The following is a 19,354-nucleotide window of genomic DNA, read 5'->3' as shown; positions in this document are numbered from 1 at the left end:
TCCGTGTTGTTAAAATACGTAATTACCATCCGAGATGTTACTACTTGGAAGATTTACGAGGTTCGGTGATATGTGGCGGATTCTATGGGGAAGAAATTCAGCCTACCAAGTACCCAAGCGATTATTAAGTAGAAAAATTGATAGATTAGAAAGATGAAGTCTTGTTTGTGAAGTGGCTAGGATTCGGTAAATGTGAAAATCAGTGGAATAAAATCGACTGATGCCATATAAATTTTAATGTTTTGAAATGTTGTAAATTTTTATATTAATAAATGCAAGTCTAAAATAAATAAATAAATGTATTTATTAATGTGCTGTTTGAAACTTTTCACTAGTTACCAGAGGTCGGGATGTTCGTCGAAGGTGCTTAAAATGGTATTAAGAGGCTGGGGACGCGTAGCGACAGGTCTAAATGACGCAGCTATTTGGGGTGTGGAAGGTTCAGGGGAAGGGGGGAGGGGGTAGGTCTGCTGACGTCAAAGGCCGTGCATCAGTGACGTGTGTGCTTGGCACGCACGAACAGGACTGAAATAGAAAGGGTAGAGGGGTGGGGGCAGTTGAACAATCGCAGCCTCAGGATGTATCATTCGTAGTTATCAACAGAGCTAGTAAGATGTGTCGGGCCACCTATGAGATATGAGAAGATTGTTGAGGATGAGTTCTATGCGTGCTGTCAGGAGGCTAGCGGCCAGGAAGAAGCTCTTGCGATGGATGAAGACGAAGAGTCCAGGGAAGACATAGCAGATGTACCTATGAACACCTCCACTCTGACTGTGGAGGATATTGCTGCTGTGAAGGGAAGGGGGGATATCGACTTTGGAGCTGCGTGATGCTTGTATAGTTGTGAGGACAGAGTAATTGATGGCTAGTATGGAAAGTACTGCGGGGCGGGGTTTGTGAAGGGGGTCGGTAACGCCTTCTGAATGGTATTGTGTTAACAAGAGGGGGAGAAGATGGTGTGAAGGAGTGTGTGTGTTTTTTATTAAATAGTGTTAAATATTTTTTTAAAATATTTTATTTACTTCGACTTCTTGCCACGACTTAAAAAAAATACTATTTTCATTTGATATGAAGTGCATCTCGTAGTGGCAGTAGGTAATGTCTTTGCTCTTAGCGACAGTGGGTAATGGCTGAGGTGAGTGTTGTAACTGCATCATATACACTATAGCGATCAGATATTAAGTTGAAACGTAAAAGGTTATGTGTCGGATGTGGTCTCTCTTGTGAAGATAGGGGAACATCTAATACTGTACAAATGTGAATCGGTATTTTTGTTTGTAACATAATATTCACGTGAACGATTAAAGCTGCGTGTATTTTTTTCTTGCATTAAAAATTTTAGGGGAGGGGGCGTGGATATAAACCCAAACATTTAAAATATCTGCTTCCGTGCAGCTCTTTAAACATGTGTACGCAAACATGTTCCTACTTAGAAGAGATACTTATCTACTTGTGGGTTAGGACTATGAATAATTTGTGGTTCCTGTGACGACTATGAAGTAGTAATTAATTCAATTTGATGGAAGAAAAAGTTATTAAGTATTATTACTATAACCATCGCATCCGCAACGCTGAGACTTTGTTGTATATAGTTTACATTTTTTGATGTATAGTGTCTGTTGTGAAAACATGTACACAGACATTAAAAATGTCTGCTTCCATGCAGCTTTTAAACATGTGTACGCAAACATTAACTTGTCTAGGAATGTAATTATACGCAGACATTAAAAATACCTGCTTCCATGCAGATTTTTAAATACAAGTACGCAAACATGAGAAGAGAATATTACTTGTGAGTTAGGACTCTGAAAAATTTCTGGTCCGTTAAGATGGGTTAATAAATGATTTTTTAATTATCATTACTTTAACTATCGCATCCACAACGATAGTATTGATAACATATATTTTGGTTAAAACCTATAAATGATAAGACTTTAAGAAAAAATGGTGGTTACAACAACGATATGACTGTGGATTTTGTTGATTTTATGTGGATTTTATGGATTTTGTGGATTTTGTGGATTCTGTGGATTTTGGTCTATAAGGTTCATAACAATGTTGGTAGAGAATTGTAACTCGACCTTACATACACTAACATACTTTATAATCCTACAACCGATGACGACACCCATCAGATGAAATCAAGATGGCAGTCTCCACTAAATAAGAGGGCTGCCTCCAGCAGACAACGATGGTATATATTTTTTTTCCTGATTTTCTAAGTAAATAATTAGAGACACTTCGCGTGTCTCATGTGATTATGTTTAGTGCTTATTATGTTTAATTATAATTTTAACGTTATCTTTTTAAGTAATGTTTTTATATTTATTTTTATATACGTCTTTACTAGTTTTAGTTAATATTTAATCAAGTACTGTGGTTTACCGTGCGGCCATTGACCCCTGGCTGAATGGACTTGCCCACGCATGAGAGAGGGGGAAATTAGCGGAGGGAGGTGGATGACGTCACGGGAGTGTGACGTATGCGGCGAGCGAACTTTTTGGACACTGTGCAGTCGGAGTCGAGAGATCCTGGCGGGCGTTGACCGACGGCGGGTCAGTTGTGAATATGGGTTCCAAGGGTAACTTCGAGCTAGGGAGTTGGGACCCTACCCATACTTCGGTATGAACGGTTAACCATGGACACTGCTACGCGGAGTTATCGTTGCCGCGGCCCGCATCAGCTGCATTGTATTTTTGATAATTTGGAATGTACGGCAACATATTTCGCATCAACGATTTTAAACTTTTTCGCAAGTCGCGAGTGTTAATCCACCACGCCCCGAAGTGCATCCACCGGCGCCATTTGACTGTGCAACAGGTGTCGTGTACGCCCAGTCTACAGCCCGGGTACCCGAGGCGCGACAGTTTGGTAAATTTCTACGGCACGGCGAGCACCAATGTAAGTAAAACTTTAATTTATTAATGGTGAAAGAAGAGGTTGTTTTTGGGACGCAAGCCAAGATTTCGTGTGGACTCTCCCTCCCCTCCCTCGCGCGGTGATGGGCAGACTTAGACTTATGCGATGGCAAGGTTTTTGTGCCGCAGCTAACGTGATCGCTACGGCCGGGCGTCACGTATAGCATTTGTAAATGTTATGTCGTTTTTTTTATATATAATTTATTTCACTTGTTGGTACTTCATGTATTCAAATTTATCGGGAATAAATTTAAATGTTTGCATATAATGTAATTGGTTTGAACGCTGCAATAACCTACTGCACACCCAATCAAATTGGTAATTTAGTTTTGCGTCTCTACTGCGTGTACGCAAGTAGCCTTGGCGAAGTCAAGGTCAGCGGGGTTGAAAAACAATGCTTGTAACTGGCGGTGCAGGTAGAGATGGACGTGGGCTGTTTGCTCCCGCACGGGGTAATTTTTTACACCCCACAAATTAAGATTTTTCAAGATGGTGGATGTAACGAAAAATTGTGACAGGAATGAGTGGGGTGTTCGATGACGATGTCATTGTAACAGGGGGGTGGGGGGTGCTAGATGATGAATTTGTAATTTAGAGGAGTGGGGTGTACATTGCGTAGGTTTTTAATTAAAATTATATTAAATAATATTTTTTTTAATTTTATTTTAAAATTTTGATTATTTAATTTTTTTAAATTTTAATTTTTTTCATTAAAATCGGATAATAAAGATTTCCAAGATGGCGGATGAAACTCGAAATGTCGGGATGTTCTAGAAAACAAAATGGAGGATAAAAACAAAATGGCCGCCGGGGCCAAAGGTCAAGGTCAAATCCAAGATGGCCGCCGGAAGTGGCGTAATCCAAGATGGCCGCCGGAAGTGACGTAATCCAAGATGGCCGCCGTGGCTCCCCGGCTCCCCCTCCTGCCTCCGGTGCCCCCATACCGTCTATATTCACCTACTATCATACAGTTTTTTGCAAAAATTGCTTGTTTAAGCATTTCCTACCTCCCATTCTGCATATAAATATATGTATAATTCATATGTAATAAATGTATAATTAAACATTAAGTATGCTTAAATAAATGGTTATATCTACGTATATAAATTGGATTTATTTGATAATTAATAATGTTTAATAATTATTAATTTATACAGACATTTATTTTAAATATTTATAATATTAGTTTTACATAAATGTGTGAAAAAATGTATTAAGTGTACACTTCCAATGAACTGTGGTGGATGTGCCTGACTTGCAGGTTAGCAACTACTTCGTGGCGGTTGGGATGAACGGCAACTCGCTGCAGGGAGCGGGGGGTATCGGGCGAGCAGTTGCAGAGTGGATCATAGAGGGAGAACCAACCACGGAGCTGCTGCCATTCAGCGTGCAGCGCTTCCTGGACCTGCACAACAACCGGCGGTACTTGCTCCAGCGAGTGCGTGAGGTGGTTGGGAGGTAAGGCTCTCTGTCACACTTACACATATACACAGTAGGTGTCAGTGGGCCTTCTTTACCACCATAATTGGGAGGGGGGGCACCGTCTCAACCCCCTGAAATTAAGAAGCTCCTCTCTGAAGGGGCCAGCTTTAGCTTGCAAAATCGTGACTGTGAAACAGGGTTGATAAATAAATGTTTTATGGAAAATTGTCCGTATATTTAAAAGTTTTCTGCTTATTGCGTGAATATAGGCCAAACATGGCCAGTATACAATATACAAGCACCCTAATCAGAGATGACTTATATCGGTTAAATCCCACGCGAAAAACTCTCTGGCTGTGCGGGACCACATTCCCTCCCCCCTTGAATTTATACGGGCCCTTAAAGATTTATATTTCTAAGGTTTTTACCGGTACCCTGGTACCCGAACATAAATAAGGGGAAACTCCTGCGTAATGGATACTGTCCCGTCACCACGGAAGGCGCAGGCTATCAGATTGCTGCGGTTGCTGCCTCGTCGAAGTAGGGGGTCGGGAACTTCGGCAATCCTTGGAACTCCCACATAGAGACAGCAATGCATATGATGCACAAGCCTCTGAAACCTTTTGGCCTTGTTACATCAAATAAAAATTTTCCCTTCACTAAAATCTGAGATAAATTGTCAGTTTGAATCCAGAGCGAAGGAAACGCAACAAATCGTGGTTTCGAACACCGAGTTAGAGATTCCACCTCCTTTGAGATTTCAAAATGAGAAAAAGGTAGTAGTCAGCCAAATGATTCCAAACTCTATTCCCCTTACTACTTTGAAGTAGGTGAAACCAACAAGCTGGCCAAAAGTTACATTTCTAAACATTCTTTTAAATTCTATGCATATTATAAAATAGCATAGGCACCACTAGGGTGAAGAGATAACAATTTGGGCATTTAAGAAACTTTGCAAAGTATCTATAAACAATTTCTGAAACAGTCATATGCATAACTAAATGTAGATCCAGCGAGAACGGATATAATGTGTCTCAAACCCACATACGAGTCTGACAAACAAGGAAGCAGCCATAAATACAGGTATGAAAAACAAAAGGCAGTTAACATGGGCCTTAGTACCTAATCGTTAATCATAGCAGCCCAGGAAGCCTACTATATAAAAATTGTTTCGCTTGGGAGACTTGGTGCTCAACAAAAATAGTGCGAGCAAAGATACCATGAGTTTGAGTGAAATTACTAAATTAATCTACGGATGTAATCACTCTCGTGCCCAAAGAAAAGGTAAGCAAAGAGTGTTAACGAGGCACAGCATATCTAAACGAGCAGAAAAACGAAAACTTGGGAGCAGAACTGTTAAATGGTAGCTGGCTGCATTCGCCGCATTTTGTTTGACGGGGCAACAAACATTGTTCTTTCTTGCATTATACCTTTTTTTCGTGCGAGTGTCTTCCCATACTGCGTCCACAGAGTTGAACACCAAACACATTTCGTTGCGTTTTTCAATTTTGTAACGACTCTAAATGTTTTTTTTTTTTTTGCGATGATGATCTATGTAATCATTTATCAGTATTATCAGTGTTAATGAGAACTAGTAATGGTCATTTAAGTTTTCACTTGCTAATTGAAAGTGATGGTTTTCGAAACCAGAACGTAACAAAAACTTGCGAGTTAATGCTGTTCACGCTTAGGACGCGTCATTTCGTACATTATAATAGTTTAGGTATTTATGGGATTCTCTGAAACTGTAACACATTTACTTGTTCACTATTGGTTTAGTTGATATTTAAATTTGTAAGCTATCCTTTTGATAATTGTTTTATTTTCGTAGGGATTTGTGACACGAAATGTTAAGTGTAAACAGGCGATTGAGCTATATAATGTGCATTTAAGGATTATGTTTTACCTAGAGATGCACTTAGGTTTGTAATAACAATTGAATTGGCATACCTACCATACTATTAATGTGTGTAATGCGATGGACAAGTTAATAGTAAATGTCATTTTGTATTTTCATGGTGGTACACAGAAAATATTGAGGTTATATATATATATATTAAACATCTTAATAATAAATATTTTTGAATTCTGTTTGCTACGATGACAGCTTTAGAAATTAGGAATTTTTCGGCATAACTTACTGTAAGGCTGTTTGCAAATGCCACAGGGATAACGTAAAACTCTTTTAACTGAATGATGATAATCCTACTAATATTATAACCGCGAAAGTTTGTAAGTATGGATGGACGGATGTTTGTTACTCTTTCACGTAAAAACTACTGAATGGATTTAAATGAAATTTGGCCTACAGCTAGCTTATAACCTGGATTAACACATAGACGCCATATTAATATGAAATTCTATCCCTAAGGGAGTGAAAAAGTGATAATTTCATTTTATAACAGAAAAAATCATAGGTCATAGACATACAAATAGTAAGTGAGTGTCATTTCTCTATGTCTGACACACGATCATACAATAGTAAAGTCTGGCAAATTAATATTTTTCTCCTTGGTGAGACCAGTCCGCTTAGTGGAGCTCGCAGTGGCTAGCAAAATAAAGGCGCTAATGACAGTTTTGTTCTTAACTTCGTCAATAAATAGAGTTAGTTGCCTTGAATTTTAAACGCACCATCGTTTGATGCGTTTGTCATGTCTTTAATTTTCGTTTGTTTGTGCCGTATGATTTCCTATACCATTCATCCGATTGCGATGAAATTTTGGTGATTTGTTATGCGTATGCCCATGAAGGTTACTGAGACGGTTTAACTATTTTTCAATAGTTGGAGCACGAATCGTGTCAAAAAATGTGTTTATTTAATTTTATATAGCTGCACTTTGTTTTTATTGTATAAGTGCGCACGCATGACACAATTTATTTAAATATAAAAGAGAGACAGAGATGGAGTGATATATATATATATATATATATATATATATATATATATATATTGACGCCGCCGTCGGTGCTCCCTCTGAGAGCACAAGCCGTTATGTGTCCTCAACACCTGAGCCAGTGCCAGTGCTACGAACACGCCCGCGTGTCTAAGTGCAGCGCCTCGAACGGCGTGACGTCAGTCACAGCCAGCTAAATGCCCAAAGCGCCCGGCTGGGTGTGGCAATGCGCATCAGGTGATTAGTGCACATGTGAATCAATTAACAAACATAAACTAAAACTTTTAATAAGTATAAAAATTGTCTTTAATTAATTAATGGTTGTGTCAAATATTTCCGTTCACAAAACTGGCCGGCATCGCCTTCCCGCGCTCCGCCGTTTTCCCGCGCGTTTTCCTCCCCTCCCTGGCCCGGTTGCCAGGGAGAGTCGTCAGTAGCCATCCAGCACTCGCCAGGGCTGGCAGTCCCGCGCACGGGGAGCATACAACTTTCGCGCCAATAACCACGTTTAGCATCAATAGGTAATTATCTCCGAATCATCTTTCTACAGCTCCCCGGTCGGCCCTAATTCGGCCGTACGAAATGTCGTGTGGTCCTTAGTTAAAGTGTGCGATCCGACTACGGGTCTTTTAACGTACTACGTATTTACCATGTATCAAGGCAGCCCGCCGTGGTGCCTGCGCCTCACGCTTTAAGATCTCCCCACGGGGAGTTAGGACTTTGCCCGCGCAGGGCGGCATTGCGCCAAACGCGTACCACCATTGTACGAACGCCTCATTCCCTGGGACGTGCAACGGACGTGAACGAGAGACCACGCTGGGTCCCGTCGCGCCCGTTCCCAGTTTAAACGTGGCCCACGCGCATCACGTGATCATTAGAAGTCCAGGAGCCGAATCCACCGCGAGTCCGGGACGTACTCATAATTATTTAGTGTTAATTGCCGTGTTAAGATTAGTGTGTGTCGTCATCATCACGTCCATGTATAAGTCAGTATTAATTGTAAACCCGCACAGCCAGTAGCAGGTTCAGGTAGTAAGCGTATCACGGACTATCACGTACTAGGCACCAGACTTGCCGCGCCACGAACCGCCGCCACCATAACTCAGGTTAGCCTGCACCCCTCGTTGGAGTAGTCCTCGGAACATTGTGAGACGTAATCAGTGCCGCCATTGGAGGGCCGTGTAGGCGGAGTGAAGGTTGACGATGATACGGCCAGTCGCGTGCCAGTGCCTTGTGTGACGTTCTGTAACGTGTGCTACCGGAATAAAACAATCAGTCACGTGTGTATTTCACTAACACGGCGTCCTGGGAGGCCATAACAGCCCGGGGGGCCCTTTGTCGACGCGTCCCTGCCTGCAGCCAAATTTCCTTTCTATCATTTTAATTAACGTAATTTCAGGACAGGCAGCGGGGACGGCGTCTATATATATATATATATATATATATATATAGAGTTAGATAGAGACGGAGAGATAAGTTGAGATAGAGCTAGGTATAAAGAATGAAATGGGTTAGATAAAGAGATATACCTATAGATGTATAGAGCTATATAGAGACTTATATATAGAAGATATAGAGATAGTGGGAAGTATATATGTAGATATAAAGAGTTAAATAGAGATAGAGAGATACATAGATGTATATAGATGTAGATAGAAATAAATATATATAGAGAGATGGATAGATGATTTGTATATGTGGAACTACTTCAAATATATTACAAAACAAAACTGAATGCGGCATTGCAATGCAGGCCGAGCATTAGCTTGATAATGGAATATTTTCAATATTAGTAATCTCTTATTTTCCAGCTTTTTTCTATATTGCTTTATAAAGTCTAAATTACATACAGACCAGGTAAATAACTATAAACTGGCAGAACAACGTCTGTCGGGATCTGAAAGTGATATAAATTAATTTTCACACTTGACATTCAAATAAAGAAGACAATTACTAACTACACCCTGTGTTCAGCCCGGGCAACGCAGGGTATTGAAGCTAGTTGTTTATAATACAGGCTTTCCTGTATGTTTGAATGAAACACATATGTTTGTGGCTTACGTTTATTGTACACTCTGATGTCATTTTTTGCATTTTTAACTACTGCAATATGCACAATGGTTTTTTTTTTTTTTAATTTCGTGCTCTTTGGTTAGGTCATTGGTTTGAATAAAGTTGTGTTCAGCTGTTGTTGGGCATAGGATGATGCGTTTTTTGTCATGCTCGGATATTTTTAGAAATTCATCCCAATCTATTCTGAGCTATGCGCCCCTTTAAACTACTAAGAAAGGGCTAATATTTTAAGTGGTAATGACCAAGAATAAGCTTTCATAGATCTTAAGTATGCAATTTTTCATCCTCTTGTTCTCGTCCTACTGAGGTTCGACGACCATTTCATCTTGCAAGTTGATGCCTGCATTTTAGCCATTGGAATGGGGGTGCTGCAAGGGGAGGAGGTACGCAGGCCTGTAGCATATTCCAGCTGCTCGCTCAATGATTGTGAACAAGGCTACATCACATACAATAAGTAGGATCGTGGGGATGTAGAGGTTTGCATGGTATTTAGAACATGCATAATTCGACTTAATGACCAACAGTGAGGCCCTCTTGTGACTCTTTTTCTATCTGCGTCAGCTCGGCAGACTTTGGCGATGGATAATGGAGCTGACGGATTTTTACATTTTGTATCCATAATGTCAATAAGCAATATAACTGTGGTGGATGCCCTCTTCGGTATGTATAATCCTGCTGAATTTTAGGCGGGTGGAGAAGAAGAAGCTGCATCCTGAAGAACCCGATGAGACTTGCGTGGATATGTTTTTGACCCCCGAATCGTTTACCAACATAGCTGAATGTCAATGGGAGGATAAGGAAGGCGAGGTGATCTGGCAAAAGGTGCTTGCAAAGGATGTATGGATAATGTGATCAGTAAGGGAATCATCTGTAAGGTCGGGAGAAAAGGATAATGAGTAGTGTGGGTGCTTCGGGCTGTGCGGAATATGATTATCAGATATTTCCATGATTCTCCTGTGAGGGACATATTGGGAGATCCAAAACACATTTCAAAATGAAAAAAGGAGTTTTACTGGGAGGTGATGCGGGAGGATATCAAGAATTATGTGGGAAAATGTTTAGAATGTCACATGACAAAATAAATCCTAAATACTAAACAGTGGATTTACTCTGTTTAAATCCCGCTTATAATTTGGGAAAGACTATACATAGATCTGTTAGACCACCTCCGTAGTCGAGAGAATAACATAACTGCCTTATTGTTCTAATAGATTTTTTCATTGTTTGTTATTCTTTTCCTCCTTCGAGACATGAAAGCTGCATCTGTTTGTACCAAACTTGAGAACCAACTCTGGAAAGTATTTGGGAGTCCTGAACTTATCGATCAATTCCACTTATTTCACTTCTATGAATATGAAGATTCTTTGTTTCCGGTGGGGATAAGGCAAGTAAATATGAGTCCAAACTACCCTGTTCTAGCCTTGTCGAGCATTTTAATAAACCAATGAAGGTAGCCCTGACCATATTCCATCAAAACACCAGAGGAAATGGGAACTGAGCTGCCAGCCCTCAACATAGCGTTGAACTCAGTTCCGCATAGTGCTACCAGGAAGAATCCCAGTTAAGTGATGTTTGGTAGAGAAATTCCTCACCCCATGTTAAGTTTGTGGCAGATTCCTCCCGGATGCCTTGAAGAGTCGGAAAGAAGGTTGGAAGAGGTTTGGGGAGAAGGTTGGAAGACGTTTGGGGAGAAACCCAGTTAGCCCTTGGTAAGGAATGAGATACCTTGGCGAAGAGATATAAAAAGGATATTTCTGAGTGTGACATTGTAAAGGGAGGCCTAGTGATATGTCGAAATATTACCCAGAGCAAGAAGATTGATTTTTTATCGAGTAAACTTGGTGATCCTACTACTGAGTGTGTTCTCAAGGAGGCCCATATCTCCACCATCAAAAAATTTCACTCTTCTTTGAAGTGTCCTATGGTTTGAGCAGTATATTTTTTGCTGACCATTTGGTCTATTTTTCCTTTTGTTTCTTGATGTGGGATTGTCAGGTGTTTTTCTTCTAAGGTGTTTTCCTTAGTTCGCTGGGTTTGTTTTTTATAATTTAGGGAAATTATACTAAGTTTTATCACTGTTTGTGTTACCAGTGGTGAGTACGTTTTTTTCGGAGCTGACCATATACAATCTTGACTTATAATGTTTTTCCTTTCATGGAGGGAAATGTTTTGGAGGGATTGTTGTACTATGGTGTTCACCACATTCTTGTTTCGTGTCCCGAGATTAGTCTGCTTGGGGCGGCATTGGGTAGTGTAATTTTGGAACATGGCCACTTTGTGTCTGGTAGTTCAGCTAACTGCTGCACGGCTAACCACATGATGGTTCGTGACTACTGGTTGTGGTTGAGTTGCCGAATGCTAGGTACCTAATGTTGTTTTGGTACGTGCCTGATGTTCTTTCTTGCGGTAAGCCGAGGTGAGAGCTAAGTGTTTTGTCTATCTGGGAAGAAGGGAATAGGATCTTTGATCGAGCATGTGACTTAGTGGCAACGACTTGGTGTGAAAAAATGCATCAGCACTATCTAATATTTTAAAATTGGAATTATTGTGTGATTTAAGTGAAACACGCAGCAGAGAATTTTAGGGTGGTGTAAAGAAGCATCCCGAGTTACAACATGTGGGCTGTGTACTGCAATTAAGTTGGTGAATCAACGTTTGTGATGTCAAATTCTAAAAATTTTAATACAGTATGTGCTGTATTTATTTCGTTGGCAGAATGTGCTATAAACCTCAGTCCTGTGTCCAAAACCTCGGGGTGAACTCATCGTGACTGATGCAAATTTCCGCGAAGAGCGCCATGCTTGTTTTCAGAACGAAACATAAGAGAGGGGTGGTTCGTCGGCCCCATGTGGTACACCGAGTTCGAAGCTGCGATAGATCGTGAACTATTATAACTATTATTGCGGTACTCCCCTGCTTAGCTTAAGATGCTAATACCTAACTAGCATGAATAGTTGAAAACACTACAAATAATTAAAATGGTTTGGTCAATAATCTTTAATCATATGCATTTGTCGGGATGATACATATCCGCGTGGGCACAGCACACACTATAGAACAATGTACTGTAATCACTTGTGACCTGATTCTGCGGCATTATCATTAACCACGCGTCCCGCGGACAGTGTGCGAGATACCAATAATTGGTCAGTCCTGTGGAGTGTGTTCTACACACAAATATCTGTATAAAATGATAGTGCAGTCGGTAGGTGTGTGCGTGATACAAATATTCGCATATCTTGGCCGAGAGATGGCCAGTGCCATACGTAAGCAAACCGTGCGCGGGAGGGTCATCCGCTGGTTGAGCTGTAGCCGAACAAGGTTGACCCCTTACTATGAAATGGTTTGGATCCACATTGGTTAGCGTAGTCCAAGGCTCCAGTTTAATTATTCACGGAACAACTAACTACTCGATCAGAGTGCAACACGAACCACATGCACTCTGGACCGCGGAGGGACGCAGACTGCCGGAGACGGGGAAGGGTGCGAAAGGGGCGGGAGCACCTCTCGCGTCAATTTAATGGAAGAAAAACTTAACTATTCTTATGTAGACTTATGACTAAGAACTTACCGCATTTATTTATAATTAAATGGATATGAACATTAATTTAACAAGCTTTATTATTTACATGATATTTCATGTTATCACTAATTTTTTGCTGTTAGAGTCAATCTGAAGATTGTTCGTCACTTGATTGGACTATTCCATTCAATATTACAGGATTTCATTTCCCCTTATCAATTAGTGATAAACGCGGTACCCAAAAATATTGAGTGTCAATTTACTATAATGCCCTGAAGGGGCCACATACATCCTTACAGTGTACATCCCTTTTATGTTTTTTTTTCACCAGATTAAAATGATATGTACATTATTATAGGGCGGTATTTAACTGGGCACTCCCTACCATCGTCCACGGGCCCTGCGCGGGGTGCATGCCACCAGGGAGTGGGGGGCCGATATTACATGTTTCGGGACCAGGCTTAGTGACCATAGGTATGAGGTATATTGTTGTGAAGTTTTCGTTGGCATGCAAATTTGCGCCCTGGTGTGCGACACCTGGCCAAGTTGGTGCTTCGTAGTTATGGGAATCAGTTGCATCCACCATTTCGTGTTCGTTAGCTTGAGCTGATGAATGTTGTGAGCACATGTATATATTTTATGTGAAATTCTACGAGGGTCGCTTCAAACGGTAAGGTTCCCTCCCCGAATATGAATTAGGGTGATGGAAATGTGTTACCTTACATATTTTCACGATCAGCACCACTTTCTATCGTAGAGTAATAAACTTATCTGTGTGACAGAGTCAAAATCAGATAGCTCCTATTGATCCTGGTAAAATAATACTTTCTGTGAGAAATGTTGCTACAATTTGATATTGAAGAATACATGCATGCTAAATCGAGTATTTGATTTAGAATTTTTGAGTTGCTGTCATTTAATCATATTTAATGGACACTGGATCATTGCCATATATATTTCATTATATGTTTGTGTAGTTATTTAGCTTTTGAATTTGCAAAAATTAGTGGTACAGAGGAAAGTAACATTTGCAAATATTACATTTGAGCAAACTATATAAGCTGGGTTATGATTAAAAGCTAATGAGAGCATGTGCCAAATACCTTGTTTTGAAGGAAAATATAATGTTCTAGTCAATGTAATTTTTTGCTTGTGAGATTATAAGATTATCAGATAGTGAGATTTTTAAAAAAAATAGGTTTTAAAAGAGAAGCTATATTTAGGTATCGTGATATTGGATGCCTGAAAAAATATGATATTGTGTTTAAGGAAAATCACTTGAAAGGTGATTTTGTGTAAAAACGGGCCCAGAGGTGTTAATGTATTTTGTGTGTAAATATACATTCTGAGATTATGCTCTGGTTTTTCATCATACATTTGTACGCTGGGCTATGAATATACACTGAAAAAAAAAATATATTTATATATACATAGACACTAGCTGCAGTACCCGTATAGCCCGGGCGTAACATAGAGCGAAGGGAAAATTTTTGAAAACCAGTTGTATATGTTAAATAATAGTCTTCGTAATTTAAATGTCAAATAGGCAAAATATTTTTATCACTGGCTGAAGCCGGCAGACATTGTTCTACCAGCGTATAGATATTTGCCTCTATATATCTAAACATGGATGGTCTGTATGTAATCTAGACTCTATAAAGCACTATAGAAAAAAAACAGAAGAATGAAAGTTTACTGATATTGAAAAGATTCCATTATCTGTCTGATGTTCGGCATGCATTGCAATGCATCAATAAATTTTGTTTTGTAATTTGTTTCAGGTATTTACACATATACGAAGCATTTCTCTATCCCTCTAAATATATCTAGATCTCTCTATCTTTATCTACATCAATAAATCTTTCTATCTCTATTTATCTTTATATCTCCACATATCTAATATATCTCCCACTATCTATATCCACTATATACAAATCTTAATACCTCTTTATATATGCCTCAATATAGCTTTATATATCTATAATAGTATATAATTGCCAGTCCAAGAACTGGTTTTTGGCTATGCTGCTTGCTGCTGACCGCCATCTTGGATTTTGACATCATGGCAGTCATATTGGATGACTTTGACATTGACCTTAGTGGTCATCTTGGATCCGCCATCTTGGATGATATCATCGCCGCCAATTTGTTTTCTCGAACTATCCAACATTTTGAATTCCGCCATTTTTATTTCTAGAACTTTCCGCCATTTTTAATTTTGACAACACCATTCCAATGTAAGCTATGGCCGCCATCTTAAATTTATGTAATTTTTATAGTAGAATATGGAAAAAAATCTAAAATTTATAAAAAATAATTAATCTAATTTTAATAAAATATATTTTAAAAAATACAATTACACCGTAGAGTCCTTGGTTTTACCCAATTGAGGGCAAAAAATAAAAAATGGCGACCGATCCTTTTTTCACGTAAGCCGCCGGCAGACATACCTTCCACCACTTATGCCAAGGTTTATATATATATCATCAGCTAGTATGATGTCTTGTCCACCATCTTGTTTTGGTCTGCTAGAGTGTACTACCATCATGTTAGTTTAATTTTCGTCCAATAGAGTGTAGTATTCATTTATTATTACTGACGCACCTGCCATTTTTTAATTTGGGTGCCATCTTGTAATTGTGTAATTATGTAGCTAGAAATTCGGGGAAAAATCCAAAATTCATTTAAAAAAATTGCAATTAGTTTACTGATTGATTCGATTGGTTCGTGTGCCTGGTTCGATCCCTGGATGTTGCAAAAAAAAATTTAATTTTATGTAAAAAATAAATATATCAAAATCATGTTAAAAATCCTAGAAGTGGCATAAGTTCCTCATATACTAGCCTCCAGTAAGTCTTTATGTCTGTCATCTTGAAAATTTGATTTATTGACTTAGGAATTCAAGAAAAATTCCAAAAGTATTCGAAAAAATCACTTATTAATATAATGATTCAATTGATAGTTGGTTCGATCCTTGGTCACTGCAAAAAAGGTAATTTAATTTAACATTTTCACTAAAATGATAGGTTCGAGAAATAAAACACTAAAAGTTCTATTACAAACATACAATTTATTACATAAAATCAACAGTACTACAAGTACAAAAAAAACAAACAAGCAAATTAATAATGTCTTGAGCATTTCTCGATTTCTGCATCTGCTAACCACGAATTAAAGCGAGGTGGGAAGCCATACTACTTGACGTAGGATTGTCCATTTCTCCTTTTTATAATCTTCTCCACTAAATATGTATCGAGATATATCGTAGGCTTAATCTCTTCGGCATAGAAGCCACCACGAATAGGCTTGTGGTCCAAATCTTCGAGGTAGTAGGTCTTGGACTCTGATTCACAAACATGTGTCACATGGAAAAGTCGGGACTCCAGTTCGCAGTAAAACCTTTCTCGAAGATGCCTCTCTGCTTGGAAATTCGTACAATGTCACCGACGTTAGTTTCACGCTTTCGCTTTTCTTTCTTCTTTGTATTGGTAAACATTATTCGAAGCAAGTGATCATCCTTTACGTCTTTAGGTTTCATTTTCTTGGTAGAATGCACTGGGGAATTGTACTCGTTGACGATTTTGCCAAGATGTCCAACCACTTGTAATTTCCATTAGGCGTGAAATGTCACGACATCTTGGTGCACAAAGCTCTGTTAAAACTTTCGACAATTTAGGCTTTGACTTTACTAAATGTAGAGTAGTGTTTGATGCCATACTTCATAAAATTCTTGAAGGTCGCATTGTAGAATTCTTTACCGAGATACGTTTGCAGGTGCGATGGTACACGACCATTACGCAAAATATTGGCCATTGCCTTGGTTACTTCTGTTGAAGTCTTCGATTTTACATGTCTAGCTATACACATTTATGACTGTCATCATATACTTGTAACATTTATTCAGTTGGGAATATGGTATCATCTCAAAAAGGTCCGCCTGAAATAAATAATAAATTCTGCGAACTAGGACTTGACGACGAAGGTATTTTCGTCTCGCAGGAGCATGAAGTTGGTGGGGTATTTCTTTTCGACTCATTGAATGTAGCCGACTTCCTTCAGTTCTTCGATTATACAGATTATTTGGTTAAGGTGCGAGTAGTTTCCTGCACTTAGTGAAGCACTTAGAAGTCTTAGGCGGTCAACTAATTCATTTGGGTCATCCCAGTACACATAGTCAAAGTACCGACCACTTTCTAGCTTTTTTAAACCATCACCATGTACTGTTTGTTCACTAAAGAGATAAGTGAGCATGTCGATATTTTCATGATCTTCGTCTTTATATATGCCACTTTCTGGATCGTTATTTCAATAATGTGCATTGGTTAGCTCTTGCAGTTTTTTGTACTCTTGTAAATCTTTGTGAGAATATCCTTTAGGCTCCCTGCGAAACAGTAATTCGTACAGACCCGGAGTCCTGTGCGTTTTGAACTCTTCTACGCGCACGATATTTCCAGGTAAAACGTCTATTTTTTAGCACCGAGGAACCACTTATTATGTTTTCTGTACACTCCATAGGTCATGTTTATTATTCCGACTCGTGAAAGATATCAAGTATTTGCAACTTGATGTCCTCTTTTCCGTAATTTTTTCTTGTACATAGACTCTGTACTTACAAAGTCCACTTCTTCTCGATCTGGCTCATATTTCCTCTTGTTTACAGTTTACAATTCGTCATCAACTTCTGTCTTCACAGTGATGGATGTTTCTTCCTTATTTTTAAGTTCATCGAGAGGACTAGTGATTGGCTTAAATGTCTATTTATTTTCCATCTCACGCGCAAGTCTGGATCTTCTAGCAAGTATATATTTTTCACGAACAAACTGAATAGCTCGATGAAGGTCACTGGCCAAGTTCGACATTGTAATGGCTGAAAACATTTTGCAAGTCTTCCTTTTAGACTTGTTTTATTCGTCTGCAGAAACTTATTTCTTGTGTTTGACAATATCCGATCTTGTTGCCAAGTGAGTAAGTGATGCATTCAGACTACTTTGTAAAGTCCTAAAATCATCATGTCTTCGTGCATTCGATACTTCGATCATGTGTTCGAATTCGAGAATCCGAGGCTTCCACACGCTGGTCGATGGCTAGCAGGTACTCTAGAAATTCGTTTTTCACACTTTATACGTTTTGAGCATGTAGTGTAATATATTTGCGGATATCTTCGTCGTGAGACTTGAGAGCAGTACGTTAAGTATCGACTGCTACGACCATATTCGAAATGCAATGATTCATGTTTGACCATAATCTGATCGAAACCTTATCTATACCTGCCTTTATATAGAGATCTGTCCTTAACTATAACTAGGAATTCATGTTAGTTTTTTCAACACATTGAGCACATGTCTTTGAAGTCATGTCGATGTTTACGTGATCGTCATAGGCATGACGTAAATTAAGTTTATCCATGCGAAAAAGTACTATGACATTCGCGTTGTCTCGTAGGAGATGTTTTGAAATACAACCCTACGTCTGACACAGGTAAATCCAGTCTGCTTAGGCGTGTCTGCCCATGGAAATGTACTCTTGTATTATGCCTTGCTTCTCACACATTACATCGTCGAAAACAAACACGGAATTAGCTTTAGCTTTGCTCGGAGGCACCACATCTGCATTATAATTTAATGAAAAATACTCCAGAACATCAACCGATCTTAGAACCGTAACTAGACGCTGGTACTTTGACTGTAGCATAGATTTGGAATAGAGGTAAACAATTTTTAATCTTACACCATTTGGTTCTTCCAGCAAACTCAGCAGAACGCACGTTTTGATACAGTTGGACGGCCCCGTCATTATGCATCACACGGTAGAATGCAACAGTAAGCCGTGTCACGATTCACGCGCACTGGCTTCGTCATCTCGCGTAATGCGCACTGGAAAATTCAGTTCTTGCTTGACGACTTGCGCTGTACTGGTGAAGTTGTATAAGAGCACACACAGTTATACTTTATGGTCAGTTGCACAAGATGACTCGAAGAGGTAAGAAAAAAAAACACATCGATGCAGGGCTTGTGAACTCGCTCATAAACAATCTGCCTTTCGAGCTACACATACCCTGCTATAGCTTCAGTGGTCCATGAACGAAACTAGCCAAACGACTAGCTCGCGGTGTCGTGGACACTAATTCTCTCAACGAAAAGTGCAAGCAGCACGATATTGCCTATATACTCAGCAATAATCTGCAATACAGACACCGAGCTGACGAGATACTGGAACAGGAAGCCGAAGATATAAGTAAATCGTAGAATGTAGGAATAGGAGAAAAAATCGCGGCTTGGGGCGTATCAAAAATCATGAAGGCCAAGACGAATTTAGGACTGGATGTTCGTCAAGCCAGCTTCAACAGATTGAAAACTAATTCACGCAAAACCAAACAAATGATTGGTGCAGGCGTGCAAAAAGCCAAGCAAAATAATACATAAACACAAAAAGAAGACTATTGGAGGATTTCTTCCTTTGATTTTACTTGCACTGGGTGCTCTCGGTGGCCTCATCGGTGCGATGAGTGGCATAGTGTGGGCAGT

At 39.4% G+C, this 19,354-nt stretch overlaps 1 protein-coding gene across 2 annotated transcripts in view; it reads left to right on the top strand.

Moving 5' to 3' along the window:
- LOC134531578 (pyruvate dehydrogenase phosphatase regulatory subunit, mitochondrial-like) overlaps positions 1-19,354 on the top strand; it is a 520,406-nt gene that overhangs the window by 298,300 nt on the left and 202,752 nt on the right. For both annotated transcript variants that reach the window (XM_063367291.1, XM_063367292.1), the window contains one exon: positions 4,180-4,376. In XM_063367291.1, the coding sequence (XP_063223361.1) occupies positions 4,180-4,376 (197 nt within the window). The remainder of the gene's footprint in view (positions 1-4,179; positions 4,377-19,354) is intronic.

Source organism: Bacillus rossius, chromosome 5, assembly GCF_032445375.1.
Source record: "Bacillus rossius redtenbacheri isolate Brsri chromosome 5, Brsri_v3, whole genome shotgun sequence".
In the NCBI taxonomy this organism is placed as follows: domain Eukaryota; kingdom Metazoa; phylum Arthropoda; class Insecta; order Phasmatodea; family Bacillidae; genus Bacillus; species Bacillus rossius.
The sequence above is the reverse complement of the archived record's forward strand: the minus strand, read 5'-3'. Positions and strand labels throughout refer to the sequence as shown.